This window comes from Plectropomus leopardus, chromosome 11, assembly GCF_026936395.1.
Source record: "Plectropomus leopardus strain MGB_pleo_1.0 chromosome 11, ASM2693639v1, whole genome shotgun sequence".
Taxonomy (NCBI): Eukaryota; Metazoa; Chordata; class Actinopteri; order Perciformes; family Serranidae; genus Plectropomus; species Plectropomus leopardus.
Genome location: NC_142186.1, coordinates 27,823,272 through 27,846,140, shown reverse-complemented (window position 1 = coordinate 27,846,140; position 22,869 = coordinate 27,823,272). Strand labels below are relative to the sequence as shown.

At 43.1% G+C, this 22,869-nt stretch overlaps 1 protein-coding gene across 2 annotated transcripts; it reads right to left on the bottom strand.

The window, feature by feature from the left end:
• Positions 1-226: 226 nt before the first annotated feature.
• Positions 227-21,007, bottom strand: shc1 (SHC (Src homology 2 domain containing) transforming protein 1). Of its 2 annotated transcripts, XM_042489672.2 has the most exons (12): positions 15,741-21,004; positions 15,444-15,514; positions 13,136-13,199; positions 12,011-12,130; positions 9,054-9,107; positions 8,631-8,682; positions 6,839-6,965; positions 6,591-6,738; positions 6,236-6,293; positions 5,925-6,041; positions 5,076-5,332; positions 227-4,348 (listed from the first exon to the last, which is right to left on the bottom strand). In XM_042489672.2, exons 1-12 carry the CDS (start codon positions 16,332-16,334, stop codon positions 4,220-4,222), a joined length of 1,791 nt encoding a protein of 596 aa, XP_042345606.1. In that variant the 5' UTR covers positions 16,335-21,004; the 3' UTR covers positions 227-4,219. The 2 variants fall into 2 exon arrangements, with proteins under 2 accessions (XP_042345606.1, XP_042345607.1); XM_042489673.2 differs by lacking the exon at positions 9,054-9,107 and having other exon boundaries at positions 15,741-21,007.
• Between the last annotated feature and the right edge of the window lie 1,862 nt (positions 21,008-22,869).

The following is a 22,869-nucleotide window of genomic DNA, read 5'->3' as shown; positions in this document are numbered from 1 at the left end:
TCACAAACAAGAGAGTTCCAGCAGCTCCGATACAACTCCCACTGCAACCCACTCTTTGTTCAGGACACTATGTGACAGGCCATCATACCTTCTGGCAGTGCACGCTTTGTTGTTTGAAAGTATTCTGGTGTACTTTGATAAAAAAAAAATTAAAGAGATCGGAAAAAACACATCCAACAAAGTGATAAACACACACACTTATCATATCAAAAGCCGGACTCACAACGAGAGATGAATGATATATGTATTTATATATGCAATCTATATTTTCAGATACAGGTGTAAACAGAAATGTTTCCCTAAAAACAACAAAAGTATTAAAACAGAAACATATAAAGTAAAAATCAACATCTGTGCACGCTGTTTTGAAAGTAACCTTTGGCTTTCACAAAATTAAAAAGTACAACAGCATCATCAACACTATCACCACCACCGACGACGACGACAAACAACACATTTCTTTGAAAGGATTTTCATGCAACAAAGGCATCTGTGATGAATGGTAACACGGGACTGGTTCACTATGATGCAGAGGGTCAGGTGGGTCGGTTTCAGCACACATACACGGAACTTAAAGGGATAGTTTGGATGTTTTGAAGTGGGGTTGTATGGGACAATTATCAATAGAGAGCATATTACATACAGTAGATGTCAGTTGGTATTCTGCCAGTTGGCAGAAGCAGGCTGGAGCCTGACATGGAAGATGCTGTGAAGAGGTCAGCAAATTTTGAAAAAAAAAAAAAGCATTACATCCGCCTTTAAAAAACTCCCCCCTAGAAAAAATCAATATCAGTCTAAGTGTATTCTATATTTGAATATTTTCACTGCTTAACCTGAATGTCAGACAGTGATTTCCAACAGGAAAATAAAGCTGTTACATTGCTCTCTTCCAGGCCAGACTCCACTGAGAAAAACAGTGATTTACACTGCTGAACACAGGAGCTGCTGGTCCACCGCTGCCTCAAACCGTTGGTTTGTTTGTGTTACTGTGTGACTTCAGTGTTTAAAACGTTTAGGTCTGATTAACCAAAGTCACACAATAATGAAAACTAATTTACTGATCAAGCAGCAAAAGACCGTCAGATCCCATGTTCAGTGAGGTAAAATTGCTATTTTTGTCAATGGAGTCTGGTGGCTTTGATGAGAGCACAGACAGGGAACTGAAGCCACTTTCTTCTCAGAACGGGTTGTCTGAAGGAAAAGTTAAGTAGTGAAAAAACACTCGATTTAGCATACACCTAAACTGATATAGATTTTTTCATGTCGGACATTTTTTAGGTGGCTAAAAGGCATTTTGTTGCTGGCCCCCAATCACAGCAATACATTGCTTAGCTTTCGTATCGGACTCCAGTCTGCTTCTCCAAACTGGGGGTGCGCTGACCGCTATCTGTTATATATAATACACTTACAATAGATAAGCATCCCACACAACCCCACTTTAAAAAAATCCGAAGCATCCCTTTTGAAGCTCTGGTTTTTCTATCTGACCTACAAACAACTGAACAGGCGAAGTATGAGCTCCTGACTGACCCAGCTGTCACTCTGGCATGTGTGTGCATGTTATATTACATATGAGCCCACTTCGGGGTCTACAGACTAGTTGACAGTTCAGGTTTAGGTTGAAACGTCCCTTCTCATGTTTCAAGAATTTGGCCTCAGTTTCTTTGACAAGTTCAATTGGTTTATTAAGAGCTACCTCAGTGCTGCGTTTCTGATCAAACGAGTCATTAAAGATATGAAAACAATGATCCGATCCTAATATGACCAGTCAAAAAAGTCGATGTTATTTACAGATGGTGAGGAAATACCCCCCTCCCAATGGTGACATCAAGTATCTGTGACTATAAGCTGAATGCAAGAATGTGCATCCGAGGAGATTGCCATCACTGGATCTGTCTGTGTGTGTTTATTGGAGTGTCGTTTTTGCAGAGTCTTTGTTTAACTGAGAGGCTTGTGTGAGATTCTCCTGTAGTCCACTACATTTGAATTAAGTACATAAGGTGACTGCATTGAAGTGACGTGACTGCATTGAAGAAACAAGGCACAATAAAAACACATATATATAAAAAAACAACATCATGAACTGAGGGAGGAGGAAGAGGAAAGGAGAAACAATAACGGGAACTTCTCCCCCCCAGAATCCTCAAAAGTTTGTGAAAACAGCACACTGAGGAGCACCATTTGGCTTAGCAATGCTCCAAAAACATTAACGTCCTCATGTTCCCCCAAAACCACTTAATTTTTTTTAAAGGATAATATTCCCTCAAGTGATTAAAAAATAAAGCAACATCACAATACACATAATTACCTAACCATTACAATGACATATCTTGCATCATTTTTTGCAGAGGGGAATTCATCGCACTTAGGGACTGCTTGTTATTTATGAGAGGGGAGGGGGTTGTGTAAAACAGGGGAGGCACTTCTTTTCTTCTTTTTTTAAGCACTAGGGAGAGAGTTATTGTGTGATTTAGCTTAGGGGAGGGCTATTCACCTTAAAATGGTTATATTTTGTATTTATTTTAAATACCCCAAAACCCACAAGTTGGTTTTAAATGCACGTTTTCTTTAAAAATAATTATACCACACCATTTATTATAGCCACAGTGAAATATGGTTATCTATGATGAAGGAAGGGTCATTTATTTTCCCCTAGTCACTCAGGGAGAGTCACAGAACAATATTTGTAGCTCCGGGGAGAAAAAAACGAAGTCACACCCCAGCCACCACCACAACCACCCCCTCACTCTGATAAATAATGTATAGTCCCTTTAACGTTTCAACATTTCTCATCGGCCAAAGCTTAAAGGGGTCCTCCTCCTCTTTAAATGCTCTCCTTTTCATTCAGTCAGGATCCTCTTTAAAGATATAACCCAAAGATTGTCAGTGCAAACACGTACTAAGGAAAAGCAACAGGTGAAAATGCTCTGCCTCTCTACACGTACTTGTTCTTGTGTTTGTGGGTGACATCGACGCACTTTAAAAATCCTCCTTTTTGTTGATGTATTCAGGCACAATCACTTTAAACCTCCCCTCTAAAACAGGCCCATTTTAATATGAATTCTAAATCTAAACCCCCAATGCTGTAAGCACACAAGACAGATAACTGCTGATAATTGTCATGGCTTTCTCTGCTGTTGGCGCCCGAGTTCATGATCTTTGGCATGACAGGTGGTGCAGACCGCGTGTGTGTGTGTGTGTGTGTGTGTAAAGGTGCATCTGTGTTTAAGGAGGGATGTGGGAGATACAGCTGTTTCAGTTATCCTAAACTCAGAATGTCCAACAAGTAATGAATCCCAAGATAACAGAAAAATAAAAGAACATTGGCATAGCAGTCCCCCAGTTTTGCATACAGGCTTTCATCAACACCAGGTATCACTCCAGGGGTTAAAGTCCAAACGTCCATGAAAAGGGGAGTAGATGGTTGCGGGTAGGGTGGCCCTCCTGATAAGATTGGAAGCAAACACTTTTATGCATATTCACCAGGCAGATTTTTTTTTTCAAAGTCAGGTTTGCTGCTGAATTGCTCCAGTGAAGGGAGAGTTTATGTTCGAGCCCAGTTCAGTCTCTCAAACAAAGAACCATCGCCATCCAGTTTATGTTTTGCCAAATATGCTCCAGCAACAGTCTGAGGAGGGAAATCATTTCCCACATGCTTAAAAGCACTGAAAATTTCACTCCAATGTCCCATTTGTGCTCCTGTCTTCACTTTTCAGTTCCACTTTTCTTTTTTCACAAGATTCCATGTTTTAATAAAGTGTTCCTTTTTTTCATAAATTGCATGGTAGGATTTTTTTTTCTGTAAAAAAGTATTTTTTTCTGCCCTATTCTGAAAGGGCTCCTCCTTCGTTCACAGTAGGCTGTGGAGAAATTGCAGCAGTGCTCCTCTGTTGCGGAGGGACGCACCTGATAGTTGTTGGGGGGGGGGGTCGAAGACTGCAGGTCACAGTTTGGCTTTCAGAAAGGACAGGAATATGTGGCAACAGCAGCAAGTGAATGATTTTACAGAGAAACTGGTGATTCTTCTTTCTTTTTTTGGCTTTCTTTGCAATGGTGTGTACATGTGTGTTCATGTATATATGTGTGTGTACATAAAGTGTAGTGTTGCTGTGTGTATCGTAGCATAATGGAGGCTTGTTTGTCTTGTGTTGAGTTGCTGCAGGAGTGTGTGTGTGTGTGTGTGTGTATTTGGTGGAGTATTTCATTGGTGTGTGTAATGTCAGGCCCGGCGCTCTACAGGCTGTTGCAGACACACTTCGCTGCCGGCTGATACGATGGGGAGTCTGTTGTCCATGTGGTAGCTGATCAGGTGACTCACACTTTCAAACCGATGGTCTTTTGTACGAACCTAAAAGAAAAAAAGAAAAGAAAAAATAAATAAATAAAATTTAAGGCGAATTTAAAGGAATAGCTTGGACTGACAGCATTTCTTCATTGCTGTCATAATCACAGATTCTTTAAAATTTTTTTTGCATATGTTGTCTCCTGCATAAACCGCTGAAAGCCTGACAAAACAAACCAGAGCCAAACCATTAGCTCTAACCCTAACCATGTAGGCAGCAATATGCATTAACAGTAGGGAAACACCTTTTGGCAGGGTAACACATTTCAGTTCAATGCCGATCGTACAGATCAACAACTGGACATATTTCTAAATAGCCAAATAATAGTGTAAGAGCCACAATATGAGAATAAGTTCATTAAAAATTCATTAAAATTACATTACTGCTACATTTCTTACAGGTCACAAAACATTAGGCTAATAAATATGCAATTGCTAAACGTATTTATATATTTGGCATGCTTCCAACTGCACATTTTGATCAATGATATTTTCATCTGCAAGACAAATGGACGTGATACTGTCAGAAAGCCAGCATATGCCAGTTAATGTAATCCCTGATGCAGATCAGCTGCGCTGCATAGGAATACAGAAGTTCTACATTTGAGAAAACAAATGGCTAATACAACCACATGTTAGGAAAACACTACTTCAAATATATCATTTGCTCATTCATGCCTCTCCATCCCCTGTTTAATCTTTCTTTTGTGTAGGATGTCCTCCCCCGACTCACCACTCCTTCTGGATCAACTAGTAGCAGGTGTTTGGGTTGACCCCCCTGCTGTCCTGTGAGCACGTATTGTCCGGGCGTGGTCCCGGACTCTCGCACCAGGAAGTCCCCATCGCGGGTCAGCAGCCTCTCTGCTTCCCTGCGACTTAAGCTACCATGGAACCAGGCCTCGCACTGCAGCTGCTGCACCAGAGGGGGCGCTGCTGTCACCGAGCCCGGGCCACCGTGCCCGGACACTCCCAGGGCGTCATCAAATGGTTCTTGAAAAACAAATACACGCACATTTATATTATTGTTTTTCTCTGCTGCAAACTTCACATGCATATCTGTATAGAAAATGAAGAATCCTCCTCCTGTTTGAACCCAAAATGAATGGACCTTATCCCAGTGAGCCACATAAATTGACAGTTGCGTGCTGCACACTGATAGTGGACTGTGTCTTTAATGTGAAAGGCTTTACGCAGCCAACCAATCATGTTACATAAAATGCCCCTGTAATGGACAAAGGCACTCTAATTCCCTTATCTTCCTCCAAGGCAGCCTTCTGCGGGCAGCTCCACTCTTCAATTAGCCCGTCATATGGAATGTACAGTACACACTACTCTGCTCATCTCCTCAGTCAATAATTAACCCCGACTCCCTCCACATGGCAAAATAATTACATGTTTTATCAGTAATTCTAGTCATTTTGATGACGCATCTTATCATTTACCAGAAATCACCTTTGCCAGTTATTTAGCTGATTAGATGTCTGCACTACTTGCGTGTTTTTTGTACAGCAGTCCATTTTTTTCTTTATCTATCAATATGATATTCACAACACAACATGGAGAGAGCGGGCGAGGCACTTACTCATGTCAAAAGCATCTCTGTGAGCATTTCCATTAGCTGCAACCGGGGGGCGGGGTTTGTCCACATTGACGTATGAAGGGTCATCAAATAGCTCTCGTCCCCCCTCTTTGGCACCCACTACAAGAAAAGAAAAACATCAGTGACCTTGGAACATCTTCCGTTTTCCTCATCAGTACATTTAATGGCTTTTTAAGCAGCTGAAACAAGATAAAACAAAACAAAGAGTGGGGTAAAAGTGTGACTAAATTGTGTCTGGATGACAAGCGTCTCTAGATTTACTGTGAATGACGGATAGACGGGCAGAGACTCACCTGGTAAAGGCGGCAGAGGCTGCTTGTGAATGTCATTCTGACCTGGCTGTCCATACGGCTGCAAACACAAAAACAAACAATGAGTCACAGCCACATGTGGGTATACACTCCTGTAACTACACAAATAGATTTCTATTAAAATGGTTACAAAAGGTGGAAGATGATTTGTCGAGCAATCCCAGCTGGGTTACTACTGCCTTTTTAATTGTCTAGACTTAGAACTAGGAAATTCTGACACATACTGTTCAGCTGTTAAATTCCTTACATGTGTATCAGCTCTTCACTGCAGTATGTTTGGACATGTTGTAGCATGAGTATCTCATCCTCCTGTTGTGTTTGTGTGCACTTTTCTCACCAGCGTGGCACCTGGGCGGGCCCTCATGTCAATCAGTCCACCAGGGGGAGGCTGTTTTCCGGGAAAATTATTATAGTAAGGGACGTCGGGAGGTGGAGCAGCCTCATCATCTTCTTCCTCCCATGCAGAGCCGTCAAACGGAGCCATTCTGAGAGAAAAGATACAAAAGCAGAAACAGATTATGGGTGACAAAAAAAAACACAAGCTTGTGATTTTCAGCTCATGTGAGAGGCATTTTTCACATTTACCTGTCATGAGGTGTGACCAGTTTAGGGGGGTTCTTTAGGTACTGTTTAAAGCGCAGTTCAAAGGCCTGGCCGATGGTGCTGATGACTTCCTGGGCCAAACCCTCTGAGCACTCCAGGATGTGACATGCTGAAGGAGAGGAGGCACACATGACTGATAAGGAAGCTACAGAATTATGCGCTTGAATTAAATATGCACTCACTCAGACAAATATATCGACCTGCAGGCAAAGCATCAGACTGTGTATGCATGTGCATTTTCAGCAGCAATACTTTCATTTACATGTGCCTGGCTACAGGACAATATGGGGAGCAATTACTGACAAAGAAAGAGTGCATTCACTTTACCCACTTTAGTTTTCCCTTAAAGGTGGAGCATGCTTTTTCTCATTTTTGTCATATATATATATATATATATATATATATATATATATATATATATATATATATATATATATATATATATATATACAATGCTACAGAAGTTCATATCAAATGTAGCTAAATTTTCAAACAATGGGTTAAATGTATGTTAAAGTAATCCCTGTGCCCGTTTGATGGATATCTCTATATGGTCATCTGCTCCAGGTCCATTACTGCAAGTGTTTCCATTACGTACACTGCTACATGTGGCTACATGCTAACATCAGGGTCTCATGTAATTTTGGTTGCCGATTTTGTTACTTTTCTCCTGATTCTGGTCATATTTCTGCTGGTGCAGGTTTGATGTGGAATTTCTATTTAGAAGCTTTTATTGGTGATTTATCATAGTAAGAAGTGCCACAATACTACTAAAGTCATTCTCCCAGCTGCGAGTACAACGCTACTTGTAGCTTTATGCTAACATTAAGGGAACGTGTCATTTTGGTTGCTAATGTCGTTAATTTCTCCTGATATTGAATCATGTTGCAGCTGCATTTAGAAACTTTAATTGGTGATTTTTTGCTGCTTTATGCCACTGTTCAACGTTTCTATGGAAGCGTCAGAAACGTTGAACAGAGGCTTAAAGAGAACAGAAGTGTTTCGGACCGAGGGTAAATGCTGGTGTACCAGCACAGAAAGTATGAGAAAAAAAGTGTTTTTTGAGCATTATAACATGTAAATATGTTCTTGTAGAAACCCAAAATACAAGAATGGACCTGAAAAATGAACACAATAGGTGCTCTTTAAATAGCAGAATCACATGGGGAACATATACAATATTTAAAGTGGTTTTACATGTTGATAGAATTTTCTATGTTATCACGTTTTGAGTGCATTTTTTCAGCTGCTCCTGAGCTCTGTGAATGCAAAACTGAGTACTGTGCCTTTTTCCAGTATTGCTTGGAAAATCAACCCACATGTTCACATAGTTAACACATAAGCATGAATAAAAGCAGCATCAGCCAAACAATTAAAAACAGTGCTGTTACTTGCTATGCCTATTTAGTGATAAATGAACTGTTTCCTCCTTCGGTCTGCACACTGGGTCTGTAATGTTTCAGCTCCAGTGGGCGATGTGTCAAATTCAAATAAGGGTACAAAAATGAAAAACAGCCATATCATTTATATAACAGGATTCATTTATATTTTAATAAAATAAGTTGTTTATTTATTTACAGTATTTGCAGTATTTGCAGTTTCACTATCCATTGGGGCCGAATGAAGAGAGAAAACTTGTAACTTATGTACCAAAAGATCGGAGTCTGAGCTCTGCTGAACAAGTTCAACATCACTTGGACAGGATTTTTTTTTAAAGAGTGTATTTTGTCAGATCCTGTTTGAGTGAAGGTGTCACTTTGCTGTTTCTGCTCACCTCTCTGGTTGACTGGGTCTTTGGCCACATATGCTACGTACTCAGCCGTGTCCTGAGGGAGACAGGGTAAGACAGTCAGGGGAGGAGGGGGAAGGGAGAAAATTGATTGGAAGAAAAATAGGAAGGGAGGTTTAGGATAGAGAAGTTGAAAAGAACAAGGAGAGATAGATAAAGCAAAAGCTTCAGTCTTAAAGTCACAACAGAAGTTAAAAACGTACATTGAGCTGAAAGAGAAACGACAGGAAGTAACGAGATCGAGCTTTGGAAGAGACGGACTGCAAACCCAGCGAGGCAGCGATAGAGTGAGTGGCATTCAGAGGAATAGACAATGACAGAAGACAGGAAGGAAGGATATGCAGGCTGAAGAAAGATGGAAAAAAGCCAGAGTGAGATCTGGGCTGAGAGGGAGAGAGAGTGACTCACTGGGTCTCCTCCAGAGGCGAAGGAGATGGACTGCATGTGATGATTGGCGATTATCTGTGGAGAAAAAGAAAGAAACAGAGAGAGAGAAAAAGAGAGAGAGGAAGAGAGAGACAGAAGGAGAGCACGTGGGTGACATGAAGTATGTGGGAAGTGAGATGAAAGCATGTGGATGGAGAGACAAATGTGGAATCATTACTGAGAAATGTGCTTTTTCCCCTCCACTGAGCGGCATCAACTGCAGCGGAGATAAAAACTAAGTGGGACGATGGATGGAACACCTTTTTAACAGTCTGCAACAACCGCCCGCGACGGATCAATAACACCATCAACACTTGCTAATGCCCCGTGCACAATGTGTGGTCTAAATCCGAGGCTTTATTTGTGAATGGATATATGCAAGGGGCACGCTTCTTTGCACTACGTCTTAATGCGGGTGAACTGCACTGCTGTGTACCATCTCCCCAAAGAAATAAACATCATTCAGCAGCTATTAACTCATAGGAGGAGGATCACATTCTGCCCCGTGGCGATGTGGAAATGAGGACGATGGTTAGGAGTGATTTGCGCTGCATTCAGAATAAATGAGGCAAACAAAGTGGAGGAGGTCTAAATTTATCTGGGCATCCCCAGAAGGTCACAAGGCACAGTGCGCTAATGATCACATCACAAGAAATAATACCTTGAATTAGGTAGTGGTTTGTTAAGATATTTCCTTGATGTCAGAGTCAATTTAAAATGTATTTTTCATATCATTTAGGTCCAACCTTCTGTAAAATTTCAGCTGACTTAAATCTGATTACATCATTAACTGAGTGAAAGGAGCAGGAGTAATTTTGATGTCTGTTGCAATTAGGGTTCCTACTGCTTAAGGCAAGACTTTTAAAGATTTTTTAAAACGCCACCTGGAATGAAATTTAAAACCAATTTTACAATAGCCAAATTAAACCTAGAAAAAAAATCTAGTATTACCGACTTGTGGTTGTACGCCACTGCAAACCTGTCAAGTTGCACTTACATGGAAACAATAGCAAATTCTAATCATGTAATTGTTCATCATCATGTGTTTGTTAAGTTCAGTGGACGTTTGTGCCAAATTTGAGGAAACTCTATAGAGGCCTCCTTGAATTTAGAGACTGAGATGGACGCAAGGTCACAGTGACCATGACCTTTGACCACCAAATTCTAATCAGTTCATTCTTGAGTTCAAGTGAACGGTTGTGCCAAATTTGAAGAAATTCCCTCAAGGTGCTCTTGAAATATCATGTACACAAGACTGAGATGGATGCAAAGTGATATTAACCTTGACCTATGACCACCAAAATGTAAAGAAAAAGAAAACATACTGCCGCTGGCTTTGGCTATCACTGGTGCAGAAAAAAGAACCGATATTAGAATACTAAAGGTTTTCAAATGTTTATTGTAACATAAAACATTACTTTTTTGGTCTAGTAAAAAGTTAGATGACCTAATTCAAATTTTGAAAAAAAATGTAGCACTTTGGGCATGGTGGAGATCCAGAGAAGAGATTTATACCTGACATATTTTCTTGCCAATTTTGTGTTTCTAACCAGCCTGTGGGATTTCACTGTCTTGACTCACATCATGTTGAGATTTAACTTTTTTGCAGGAAAATGTACCAAGCCTAAAATGAAAGGTAGAAAAATAGAGGGGAGGAAAGCCTTGTTGCCAAATGGATTGGTACATTTATCTGAATGATGTTTACATCATTATGTGTTCATAATGTAATTTATATGTGAAATGGTTTATGTACTTACCCTTTGAACCTTAGACTATGTATGACCTCCCTATGTATGACGGAGCCTCATAAGCATCATATGTGCCAGTTTCAGCCAAAAATTTTGGTCTAACAGCCAATTTTTCTGTATAATTTGTTAGAGGGCATAGCTGCAGCCGGAACAGCTGTGTGACCGGCCAACCAGCTACATGACTCGTACGCCATATCGTTCACCCCTTGGCCCGGAGGCGGAAGCAGAAATGCTAAGTTAGCAATTAGCTAGCTCTAAAGCTATGAAGTGGCGGTTAAAGTTAGGGTAAATGATAAATCTTGTTACTTGTGATGTAAATCATTTCTTCATATAAAATTACTTATAATGTGGATTTTTGCTCAATTTAGCCTAATATTTTCTCACTGCAAAATCGCGTTGTAGCAGGGTTCAGATAGCCGTTGCAATGGTTTGTTTGCCTTGTGGGTCCTTTGCTCTGAGCATCCCAGCTGGAGACAAAATGAGCACTGTTAGCTCCACTATCCTGCTCTGCGTGACGTTAATGTGAGAAACATTTGGTAAATTACTTTAAAAAAAAACAACAGATGTTACCAAAAATGTTGAGATTTTATAATGCATCGTAACAAGCAAAAAAAACTTCTTTCCATGCTATAACATGGCATAAGGCTTTATTTTTAGATTAATAAATTTAATGACTTTTAAGACTTTCTAAGGATTTGTAAGAACCCTGCCAATAATCTCAAGACAAGTACTTCAGCTTCATAGATATATTAATAATGAGCAAAAACTATGTAATTTACACACCAAAACAAGCTTTGAAAGACAAATATAAATATTTAGAATTAAAGATTTAAACGGTCTAAAATGAAACAAAAATTTGGATGACACAAACAAAAACATTTGGAATTTCATTAACAACTGGCATCCTTAAGTCAATCTCTAAAAAGTGTGTCTGTGTAATCCTTAAATCCACATGAAATCCCTCAAGCAGAGAGATCCTCAGGTTTACTCTGCTCCAGTAAACTGCACAGGCTAAGTGCACTCTGGATACCAAACATACCTCTGGCTACAACAGAGCTCTGACAATCAGATGCATCTCTGACTCACAGTCAAATCTCTGGCGGTCAGGGACAAATCTCCCAAACACAGAGTTTTGGAGGAAAAATACACAGACGAGAGCGGCTTCGAGAGAGAGCTGGTTTTCAGTCTAACCTGTTTGCAATCAGAGGCCAGCAGATTGAGGCTGCTGGTCGAGATGGTGAGGCTGATTGTCATGCCGGCAAACTGCAGGTTACTCTTCCCAAGGATGGAGGTCATGCAGCGAGAGGAGGGCTGTGAGGGACGGAGATAAAGTCCATGAGTAACAAACAAACAGGGTGCACAAACACAAGACAAGGTTTTTTGTTTGTTTTTGTTTAACTTCAACAAGGCACGGTAGTCCATTGAGTCCTCCCGGCCTGCGCATGAGCCTGTGGGCGTATGTGTGGAAATGCCTGTGTGTGTGGGAGTGGAAGAACAGCTGCAATTGTGAAAGTGATCCTGTCTCCAAGGCCAACTGTGACCAATGGGGAGCAGACAGGACAGTTCGCATACTGAAGGCTGGGCCAAGAGCATCAGGCGGACCACGCCAGCACTACTGTGCCAGCCCGTTTATCCCAATCCTCCTCCTGTTCTCATGGCTTTCGTCCATGTCTACTCCGGCATATTTGGCGTAAGCTGTGAGAGAAACTGCATCGGGGCAGGATGCACATACTCAGCCACATTAACCTCAGTCCAGCCAAATCAGAGGGACTAGACTAGTTGAATCTATTCTAGTTTACATGCTATAGCTGTGTTTTGTCTGCTGTGCCAGACATTCCTTGGTCAACCCCTGCAACAGGAACAGACCGCTGGATTTAGCCACCTGTTTTATGAAGTGTTTGGGAGGATGTTTTGAGTTTTACAGAAATACTGTGTGCAGACACACGCAGGCTTTACACAGCAGACTGTCTGATCATCTGTAGTGCCTCTTTGGCTCGACCATGGCTCCACACAAGCTACTACTCCACCTCTCCAGCCTCCCTTGTGATAAGAGGGCGGGAAAAAGAGAGACCAGAGAGTGATTGGTAATTACCTGCGAGTAGCCCACTAACCGCAGAAGTGTACAATCAGCCTAAATCAAGATCTGTGTACGTGTGTGTGAGGAAGTGTGTGTGACTGAATAGCCAACTGACCACAGAGTGGACAATCAAGCTAAATCTAGCTCTTATGCAGAAAACCCTCCCCACTGCCGCCCACTTAAGCCGTATAAATAAATAATGCACTGTAAGGGTGTGTGCTCGTGTGTGTGCTGTGTACCTTTCTCCTGCGCTGGGCTCCTTTGGCTCCGGGCACGGCCTCGCACACCACAGAAATTGCCTCCCTGAAACAGTGACAACGTGCAAGTTAGTTGCAGTAGCATGTCATTAACCGTTGAACCTTCCCGGACTCGCAATTATGCGGAATAAATGAGATCTGGCAGTGGGTGATTGAATTTATCGTCCCTTAACTGTTGCTCGTTTTTACCACAGAGACAAACATCACTACGGAAACCAGAAGGAAACCACCAGGATTCCAGGACATTCTAATTTAGGGGCTGGGAGAGCTGCAGGCGTGTATACACACACACACACACACATGCATATATAAGCTGATACAGTGAGACAAAAAGAGCGTGCAAGTGACAGAGCGAACAGACAAAGAAATAAGTGAGAGGTGAACTGTGCTTCTCTAAATCTGACCGCACTTTGATCATCTCGCCCACACATGCACAAGTGAGAAATGTAAGCAACATTATGCATGAATTAGTATTTTTTCTATTCGGTGCCCCTTCGGTGAGTCTCGTAAATACAGGGTGGCAAACTGTTTACACTGCCCTGACGTTGTAGTGATCTGTGTCACCTCTAACGAGAAAACAACAACAATCCGACAGTAGTGTGTATGTCCCTGCTGATGTTATTTATGCAAGACTGCGACGTAGGCTGTAACTTTACCGGTGTCTTTCCTGTCTAACAGAATCTCGTGGACAGCTTTGCACATGCATTTGTTGACAAGCTGAAGGATTTGTACCCGACAATTATGACATAACAGACCCCTGTCAACTGACAGGGGAGAGTTATATTACAGGATATTACACAAATCTGCATAGTTTAATTAATTGTGGCATTGAAAATGAACATAAAAACAAAAATGACTTTGAAGAGTTTTAGTTTTGTTGAAATAGTGCTAGCATTGTCGGTCCATATACTTAGTTTACTAAGAATCTGTATGTGACTTTTGACACTGGATAAACTGCAAAACTCTGTGAGACAGAGATGACGCCAATAAGAATGCAGCTTATGTCGTAATGTTTCATAAACAACATTTGCACTAACGTACCTCTGCATTGTTGTTGTATTCCTGTTAGCCATGAAATAGATCACTGCAGCTTGCATCAGGGCAGTACAACCGTGCATTAGTTTACTTAATTACAAGGTATAATTGATGCATTACTAGTGGTGTGTGAGGTTTACATTTTGACAACAACGGTTCTTTAGTTATGAGGCATTTTCACGGTAAACTGCCGCCTCCAGTGATTTCTATGAAGGGAAGGCCACAGAGTGGAAGCGATTTCGGACGTGGCAGTTAAAAAACAGTCGCCGCCCACGTGAACGTGCACAGATTTTGCTCTGCCATGCAGAATTCACTGTATTAAACTTCTGGCTGTTGCCACTTGATTATAGCTGATAAAAAGCTGTTATCATGGAAGCAGAAAGAAGACAAGATGGAAAAGCTGATAATGTTGGTGACTGATTACCCGGAGTGACGGGTTTTTTAGGGGAACGCTCTTGCATGTAGTTGGTTGCTGAAGTGGTGACTGTGTGGGGCAGCATGAAAGCAACACTGACGCCTCTTTGGTTTCTTCACCTCTGCCATGATGTTAATACCGAGAATAGTGAGCTTATGTTAGCTTTGTTTCTTTCTGTCTTTCTTACACTCAATTTAATTGAGACACTTAAGCTAGTCTTGCACGATGTAAATTACATTGTGCACGATGTAAATTACATCGTGCAAGAGCAGACGCTCAGGTCATGGAGAATGAAAGAGGCGCCATGCTCCCTATTACAAGTCAGTGTACCATCTAAATTGTATTACAGCAAGGGGTCAACAGATTATCAGTCTAGCCAATTATCGGGGTCAATATCTGGCATTTGGCATTTTGCCAAATGGATTAATTAATAAGTGCAAAGAAAGTATTTACTTTATAAAACCTTTCGAGCTGTTTTAATTTATTTAAATTTTTACTTGACTTAATAAAAAAGGTGCAGGGAACTTGCTGTATCTGATGTTGAAAAGTCTCAGATTGAGCAAACATTTGCTAAAGGCATTTAAACAAAGGTTTGTTAGAGTTTTTTATATTCTATATTTCAAAGTATTGACAGAAAGATTTTCATGTTTTTGTAAATGCATATCGCTTCCAAATACCAGCTATCAGTCTCATTAGGTACTAATAATCGGTATCAGCCCTGAAAAATCAATATCGGTCGATCTCTTAATTACAAGTCAACGTACCATCTAAATTGTTTTACAGCCATTAAAAACTGTTACACGTTATCGTTTTAAGAGAGTGCACAGTGTGTAATCTCACCTGGTGACCTGAGTTCTGGTGTTGAAGTCCAGCGCTCTCATTGACTGTAGCACCTCCACGCAGCCCATGTACTGCCCAGGAAACAGGAAGGCAACACATTAGCATGAGACATTTCCTGCATCACAGTCCCTTTGGACAGATGGAGCACAACAGATGAAAGAAAGCCTCTCCTCTCGTCTGTGTCAGTTTCTAAAAATGTGAGAGTAGGGTGTATATGTGCAGAGAAACTGCCTGGAAAGAGAGATGTGTAATTATGTATTCTAGCCGGGGGTTAGCGAGAGTGTGCCAGTCGCTTACCCGTACGCTGTAGGAAACACCGGTGGTGCTGACCACACTGTCGGAGTGCAGCCAGCCGCGGGTGGGCTTGTTGACAAAGGAGCCATGGCGCGTCCACTCATCTCCTCCCAGCTGCCCTCCTTCCACCCGTGCCCTCCTGGACGCCCCTCCCAGCCGGTTCATGTCCTGCAGAGGAGGTCGGGGAGGGGGAGAAGGAGCGGTTAAAGTGGGAACTGGGTGATGAAACGGAGGGGAGGAGCTAGAGCTGCTCCGGTCGTCCCCGGAGGACTCAACAGGCGCCTGAGGCTGCTGCGGCCTGCTCGAGGCCTTGAGTCCTGGGAGAAGGGTGGCAGAGACACCCAGGCGAAGGGATCCCATCCTGGGGAAGAAGGAGCAGAGGGTGGTGGGGCTGTTCTCTGCCGGGCGGGGAGAAGAGGGGGGCAAGATGGGAGTGAGAGACGAGGAGGAGAGAGAGGAAGGTAACCCGGGGGAGGGAGTGAGCGGGGTGGCGGGACTGGAAGGAGGGAACGGTGATGGATTGGAGTTTGTTTCATCAGTCGAGCTCAGCGATTCACTCCGAAAGTGGGTGTACTTGGTTTTTGGGACAAGCTCCATAATGAATCTGCAGCGTCAGTTTTTGTATCCGCACAAGTCCACACAGGCTCTAGTGATTCAATCAAAGTCTCTTTGTCTCAGTATTCAAAGTTTCTCTCGAAAAGGACACACAGCCATCTGTCTGTCTCCCTCTGCATAAGAGCCGCATCCATCTGTCTGCTTGTCTGTCCTCCGCTCATCACCGGGCGGCCGAAACCAAACTGCTTTAAAAACGGCTTCACCCACAATGAGAGCAGAATGAGGGGAGGCGGAGAGGAAAAGTGGGGTGTCCCAGTTAAAGGTGGAATGCAGATGAAAAAAGTTTGTTAGTAGTGCACCAGAGCGGATCATGTTGTCGTCAGTTCACTTTTAAATCTGCATCACAGTTCATTGTGTTCCCAGGGACTGATGATGATGATGTCACGGTCTTAGCTCTCCAGAAAGTGTTCAACTTGGTGTTTTTGCCATAATGTAAAACAATATCTGTGAGTATCTTCTCCCGACTTAATAGCCTCTCAGCGAGGGCCGGCTATCCAGCTGTCGGCAGCACCATGGAGAATCAACACAAGTGATTGTCTCTCAACGCCCCCCTCGCATATGTGTCCTACTGCACTGAGGGGTGCGCACTTGATGTGTTTACATGCGTGAGGCAGTATAAACCTTCCCTTCCCACAATGCTTCTCAGATTATCAGTGTATGTGTGTGCTGACGTGCGCACAAGCGTGCATGTGTGAAGCGGCTCCCCTTGGCAGCTCTATCCTGCTTGACACGGGCCCATAAAAATCCTATTAGCAGCCAACGAGGGGATCGTAAGGGGGCTGCGCACGAGCACGGCAGCAACACACACACACACACACAATGCTTGTCTCCAATTGGTCGATAGTACAGTGAGCACCTGCAGAGCTCAATGAAGCCCAGAACTGCTAAAGAAGAGAGAGGAGGCTTACTGACGTATGGCTAGTATCCAACGTCGCACGCTTCCCTTAAACACCTACTTCTCAAGGGCATCTCAAATCTTTCAGCGGATTCCTCTTTTTACTCCCTCTCTCTCTTCCTCCAAATGATTTCATGTCCTCTCTGAATGGCCCTCGCTCTCTCCCTCCCCTCTTCCTCGTCTTCTCTCCTCTTCCAGATCACTTCTGGCACAGCCTCGTTCCCTTTCTCTGCACCCTTGCCTCCCTTCTCTCTGTCTTTACTCTTCTCCTGGAAGCCCTCTCTCTTCCTCCACACGATATACTCTGCCAATCTCTGTCTCTCCAATGCCTCCGCCCTCTCCCGCGCCACCACTTCCTCTCTCCTCTTCCAGATGATCTCTCTCTCCCCCTCACCCCCTCCCTCGTCTGCTCTCCCGTTCTCCAGGCTGTCCTGTTTAACAGTCCCCCTGTCTAATAAATTAATGGTGATCCCTGTCTGTCCGCCTCTCGAACTTTGATTTTGGCTAGAGGCCAGGCATGGTCACCTTTTTTAGACACCAGTTGAAAAACAGAAAAAAAAGTAAAGTTAAGACTGGGCCGGCAGAGTTGGGGCCCGTTCCTGACTGAAGTTCCTGATATGGCTAACACAAGCGAGGCTGCCTTGGTTCAAGTGGCCTCCTCGTTTTTTGTTGGTTTTTTTTGTTTTTTTTTTACTGGAGCACCATTAGATAGTGGTAGTCTGAGATGTTGTCTACGTCTGGTACAGTGACACACACTGCAGTAGCACGGTGGTGATGTAACACCAGAGAATGTAGGTCATTGGCTGATGACGACTACCGGTGGGCTTGTTGTGATGGTAATGAGACCTGATTTGTCCGGTTTGAACTCCCAGCCCAGGGTTCCCTGAATGGTGCTGGAGGCTCGTCAGAGTTGAGCGTGATCTCGCTCACCCAGCTGGAAATGCTCAATTAAAACTGCACTCTGTTGTTACGCTGATCTCTCCTCTCACCCTGTTAGTTTATATCTGCCAGGTTCAAATAACAAAGCCCAGATTGTAGTCAGTTACCTGAGAGAAGAGCGTTGACACAGCCCCATATGATATGAACAAGCCAAGTGTTATACTCTTCCTTATCTAAGGCAGGGCTCGTCAAGCAGCAGGTTAGCTCTCAGTTCCATTACAAACTACCGTACAGACGCCGCATGACACCTCGCATTCTGCATAGTCCAACCTAGAAGGCAAACAACAGTCTGTTTACAGTAACAGTCTCTTGCAGAGTCCCACAAATAAAACAGTCTGCAGCGGTTTGACCTCAGGAGGAGGCAAGGCTACACCTACAGTCCTGCAGCAAGCTGGCTGGCCTCAGTGCTGTTCAGGCACTAGTCATATTTACAATCTCTTGCCCTTTACTCCCTTCGAAGCAGAGCAAGGTTTACACACTCCTTGCCTAGACAGCTTACACAATGCTGTAAATTTGGCACCGACGTTTCAGTGACTCAAAGCGAGAAGGTTGATTTTTCCACACACTAACATTTCAGGACTTAACTGAGTCTCAAGTACAGCCGACCAGCTTGTAGTGGGCGCTGGACGAATGGCAAAGGAACAGTCGCCTACACCAGTCTAGCACCACAGAGGGATTGTCTAGCGATTCTAGCTAGTCATCCATCTGGTCTTGGCCAAAAAGCACCATGGAGGATCCAGTCACACTCGCGCACTGCCAGACAGGCTGGGATGATCTCCAGAAAAGCTGTAAAGAAGTATGGCTGGAAAAGTCACAAAAAGACACGCTGTATTTGGACAATCAGAGAGCATGCAGAACAAACAGTCACACTCCTAATAAAAACCAGAAATGAAGTCTTGGGAGGGAATTAGCACTTTAAAAAAAGGCAACAGAAACTGACACTAGAGTGGGAAAATCGCAGGTGTGTTCCCATACACTGCTGAAGTGAACAGAGTTAACCCTCGCCCTGCTGGGGATGTTTTAGTGCACAGGACACAGTGTAGGTCAAGTCAGGCGACTGCAGAGGAAATGACCCTCTACATGAGGAGAAATCCTGAGTCACCTCCACACAGACGGCAAAAAGACCAGACTGTCACTAACACAGCGCACCTAATGATCGGTGATTAGTGGCCCCGGGGCCCCGCAGCTGCACAGAGTGATATGTACAAGTGAAACCAGTCCGATAATCTAATTTATCCAGCCATTCCTGATAATGGCACATCAGCTTGACTGATGAAGATGGTAGTAGCCGTTGATAAAAGGTGAGATGAGGACAAGCGGAGCTGCGCCGCCTCGCAGACTAACGCACAGAATGGGGAGGGGGAGACAGGTGACCTGAAACAACCCTGATTCTCAGAGACTCCCGAGCTCCGCATAGACAAAGACTGTCTAGTAAAGAAAAAAAAACAAACAAAAAAAAAAACAACACTATCCTGTCTGAGGATGAAAAAGTCTAAAAACTGCACACAACCTTGGACTTCTCAATTCCACTCCTTCTTATCTACTAAGTATATACAATTACCTAATGGAAAAGCACCAGTTTGAAAAAGATAAGACAAGGAAAAAGAACTTTACATCTTGTTCAGTCTGCGGCTGCTGCTCGTTGCTATAGCAACAGACATTAAAAAGAGATGCCTGCGGAGGATATACACTGAAAAGTCCCGACAGCCGCAGAAATCTTCAGACAAAGAGATAGTTGCTTTGTCAAATCACAAGACAGCAATTAGTTGCTGCATCAAAGGCTCCTTTTTTGGAGATTTTTCTTTCAGCCAACAGGAGCAAAAACTAAAGACTCCTAGAGAGATCAATAGGTTTCAGGAAATGATCAAAGTTTGACCGGCGTCGCGCCAGCCATAAAACCCAATCAATGTTGACATCCCATGTCGGCTGCATGCACTGTCTCCACCTGGGGCATGTAAAACCGTCTGATATTATTTCAAAAGGACAACAATCACGTGCCTAATGACAGTATAAACGACAACAACTACACGGAACAAGTCACTTTTCAAAGACAAGACAGATGTTTAGAAAAGTTGCATAAAAACAACCTGAATATTCTGTGCAGCAGCTAACAAATGATTGTATAACATCCTGCAGAGTATGCTCATAGAGAATAGAAAGTCACAAAGAGAGTCTATCGGTACAAAAACAACAAACAAGTCAAACTGTTTTGTATAAAGTGAGTCTAATTAATTTCCCTAAGAGTTCTTTCTTTGTTTTAATGAATGGCAAAGCATAAATAGTTCCCTTTGTTTTGGTTTAAAAAGCATACAGTTGATAATCCATGGTGATTCATCTAAAGCTGGGCTCCATATTCACATGAGAACCACATTAATGTTTAAACAGTCCGGTCATCCGTCCTCTCCTTCCTCTTTCTGGCGCTCCGTCCGTCCACTCCCTGAAAAACGTGCTTCTCCTCTGATCCGCTCTTCCGCTCGATTAATTCACAAAGTCACTGCCGGCAGCTTCTCTCCATCTATCCTCTCCTCCGTTTGGCTGCCTCCTTTTCTCTTTACTTCTCCTCCTCCTCTTCCTCTCTCTCTCTCTCTCTCAGCAGATGGTGAAATGGCAGTGCTGCCAGGATGGACAATGGCACTCCTTCATTGTGCGCCTCCTCTCCCCTCACGTCTGTCTCTCATTCCCACTTTCCTTTCACCTCTGTCTGTTAGAGGGACGCGCACGCTGTCTGTCCTCCCCCTCCTCCCAGTCTGGGGTGGGTGAAGCTGCCTCCCATTCTCTCTCTCTCTATCTCTCACACACACACACACACACACACACACACACACTCACACTCACGGCTGCTGCCTCTGCCCTCCCCACCTCCCTCTCTCCCATCCTACCTCCTTCCTGTTTCCTCCCCTTCCCCCCACCTCTCTGCAGCCTCACTCATTTAGCCGTGTACATGTGTATGCACAGCAAGATGCTGCGCTCCTGCACGTTAATGCACACAAGGAGAGATGGAGATGGAAGAGGAAGAGGGGATGGAAAAGGAGGGGGGGGGGGGAGTATGTATGTTTGTATGTGCATGTGGGGGGTTGTTGTCCATGTTGGTTATTCAAGTCTCCTCCCTTATTCATGTTTGGTAACCTGAGAGACAGAGTGAAAGGGGGACAAAAAGAGCGAGAGAGAGGATGGAGACACACAGAGGGATTCTACGGGCTGTGCAGAGTGACACGAGGTCACTCCAAATAACCTTGATGAAAGTGGACAAATACAAATATTTGAAAATCATTCACATAATAACCATTCCCTGCATTACTACATAACTAGTGCTCTCTACGGGGAAAAAAGGACAGGTAATTACACAAGACGAGCACAATAAAAACCGAGTGACTCTGGAAAAGCAAACGGAAAGCAGAGATCCCACAGATAGGTCCCGACACTCAAGCATATCTGATGAGGAGGCAGTGTTGCGGAAAGCAGAAGGAACCACCCAAAGAGTGACACGGGGACACGGCGAAGTGGATATAGCAAGGAGTCCTCAAATGACACCCCAATATACAGTCCCTGCAGTACTACGTCTGACCACTACACCGGCAGAGAACTGCAGAGAGCTGGGGTGTCATTTGAGGTAAAAACCATCACCTTAAACCACCCAGAGATGGGTAAGAAAGTGATGGTTGAGGACAGCCACCCCTCCACCCTGTAGCCTGCACCATGCCTCTAACCAAACGCATAACACACTGTGGCTTTGGGTTGATGACAAAAAAAAATTTCTTTAAGAACTTTATATTTTTTGGGTAAATTAATAACTTAAGTGCTATCCTGAATTTAAGTTAAAAAAATACTTAGTTGACAGCTTATTAGATGCATCAATCAAATGCAGTCTAATGCAAGAGTCTGCAAACTGCAGCCTCCATAAAGTTCAACCAACACCTCTTTAAAACAGACCCGACAAAAAAACGAACATTACCACATTAGTGAAGGTAGGGTTTAACACAGGACTTTTGTATTAGACTGCATTAGTTTTAAATTGGTGTACTTAAAATGAGCAGTGTGTAAGATTTAGGGGGATTTAGGCCATCTAGTGGTGAAGACTGCAGATAGCAACCAACTTAAACTTGTTCCGGTTAGAAAGTCTTTAATGGTTATTTTTTAGGAGGTTTTAACTACTACCAAATTACTGGCAGTGGTGTCTTCATCTCCAAAAAAAGGGACCAGGTTATTTAAACCGGCAAGTAGAGTGAATAAAGACGTTTGACGTTACAAATCAGTGTTTCTCTAACAATGTTGAGCCTGTTTGCAATGAGCACCTGCTAACTGCAGCTCGCCTTTTTTCTGATCCAGGCATTTAGAAAGGAATCGATTTATCCGCACGGGTATCTTCCTCTCCAAAACCAGGTGATTTAAACCAGTACAAACACTGAATAAAGCAGTTTCATGTTTAAAGAATAAAAAAATGAAAAATTCTGGGTTTTTCCGACACTGCTCATTGCTGCTAACTATGGTTGCTGACGCAAAAACTCAGGGCTCTATCTATAGCCGGTATTACCCATTTTCCACCAACATGGAACTGGTTCGGATCAAAAATAACTTGGTTCAGAACCCAAAAAGTTGGCTCTCAGTTGAAGCCAAAAAATAGCAGCCATGACGACATCAGTGAGCGTCTCAAATACAATTGATTAGAAATAAAGGATGATGGTA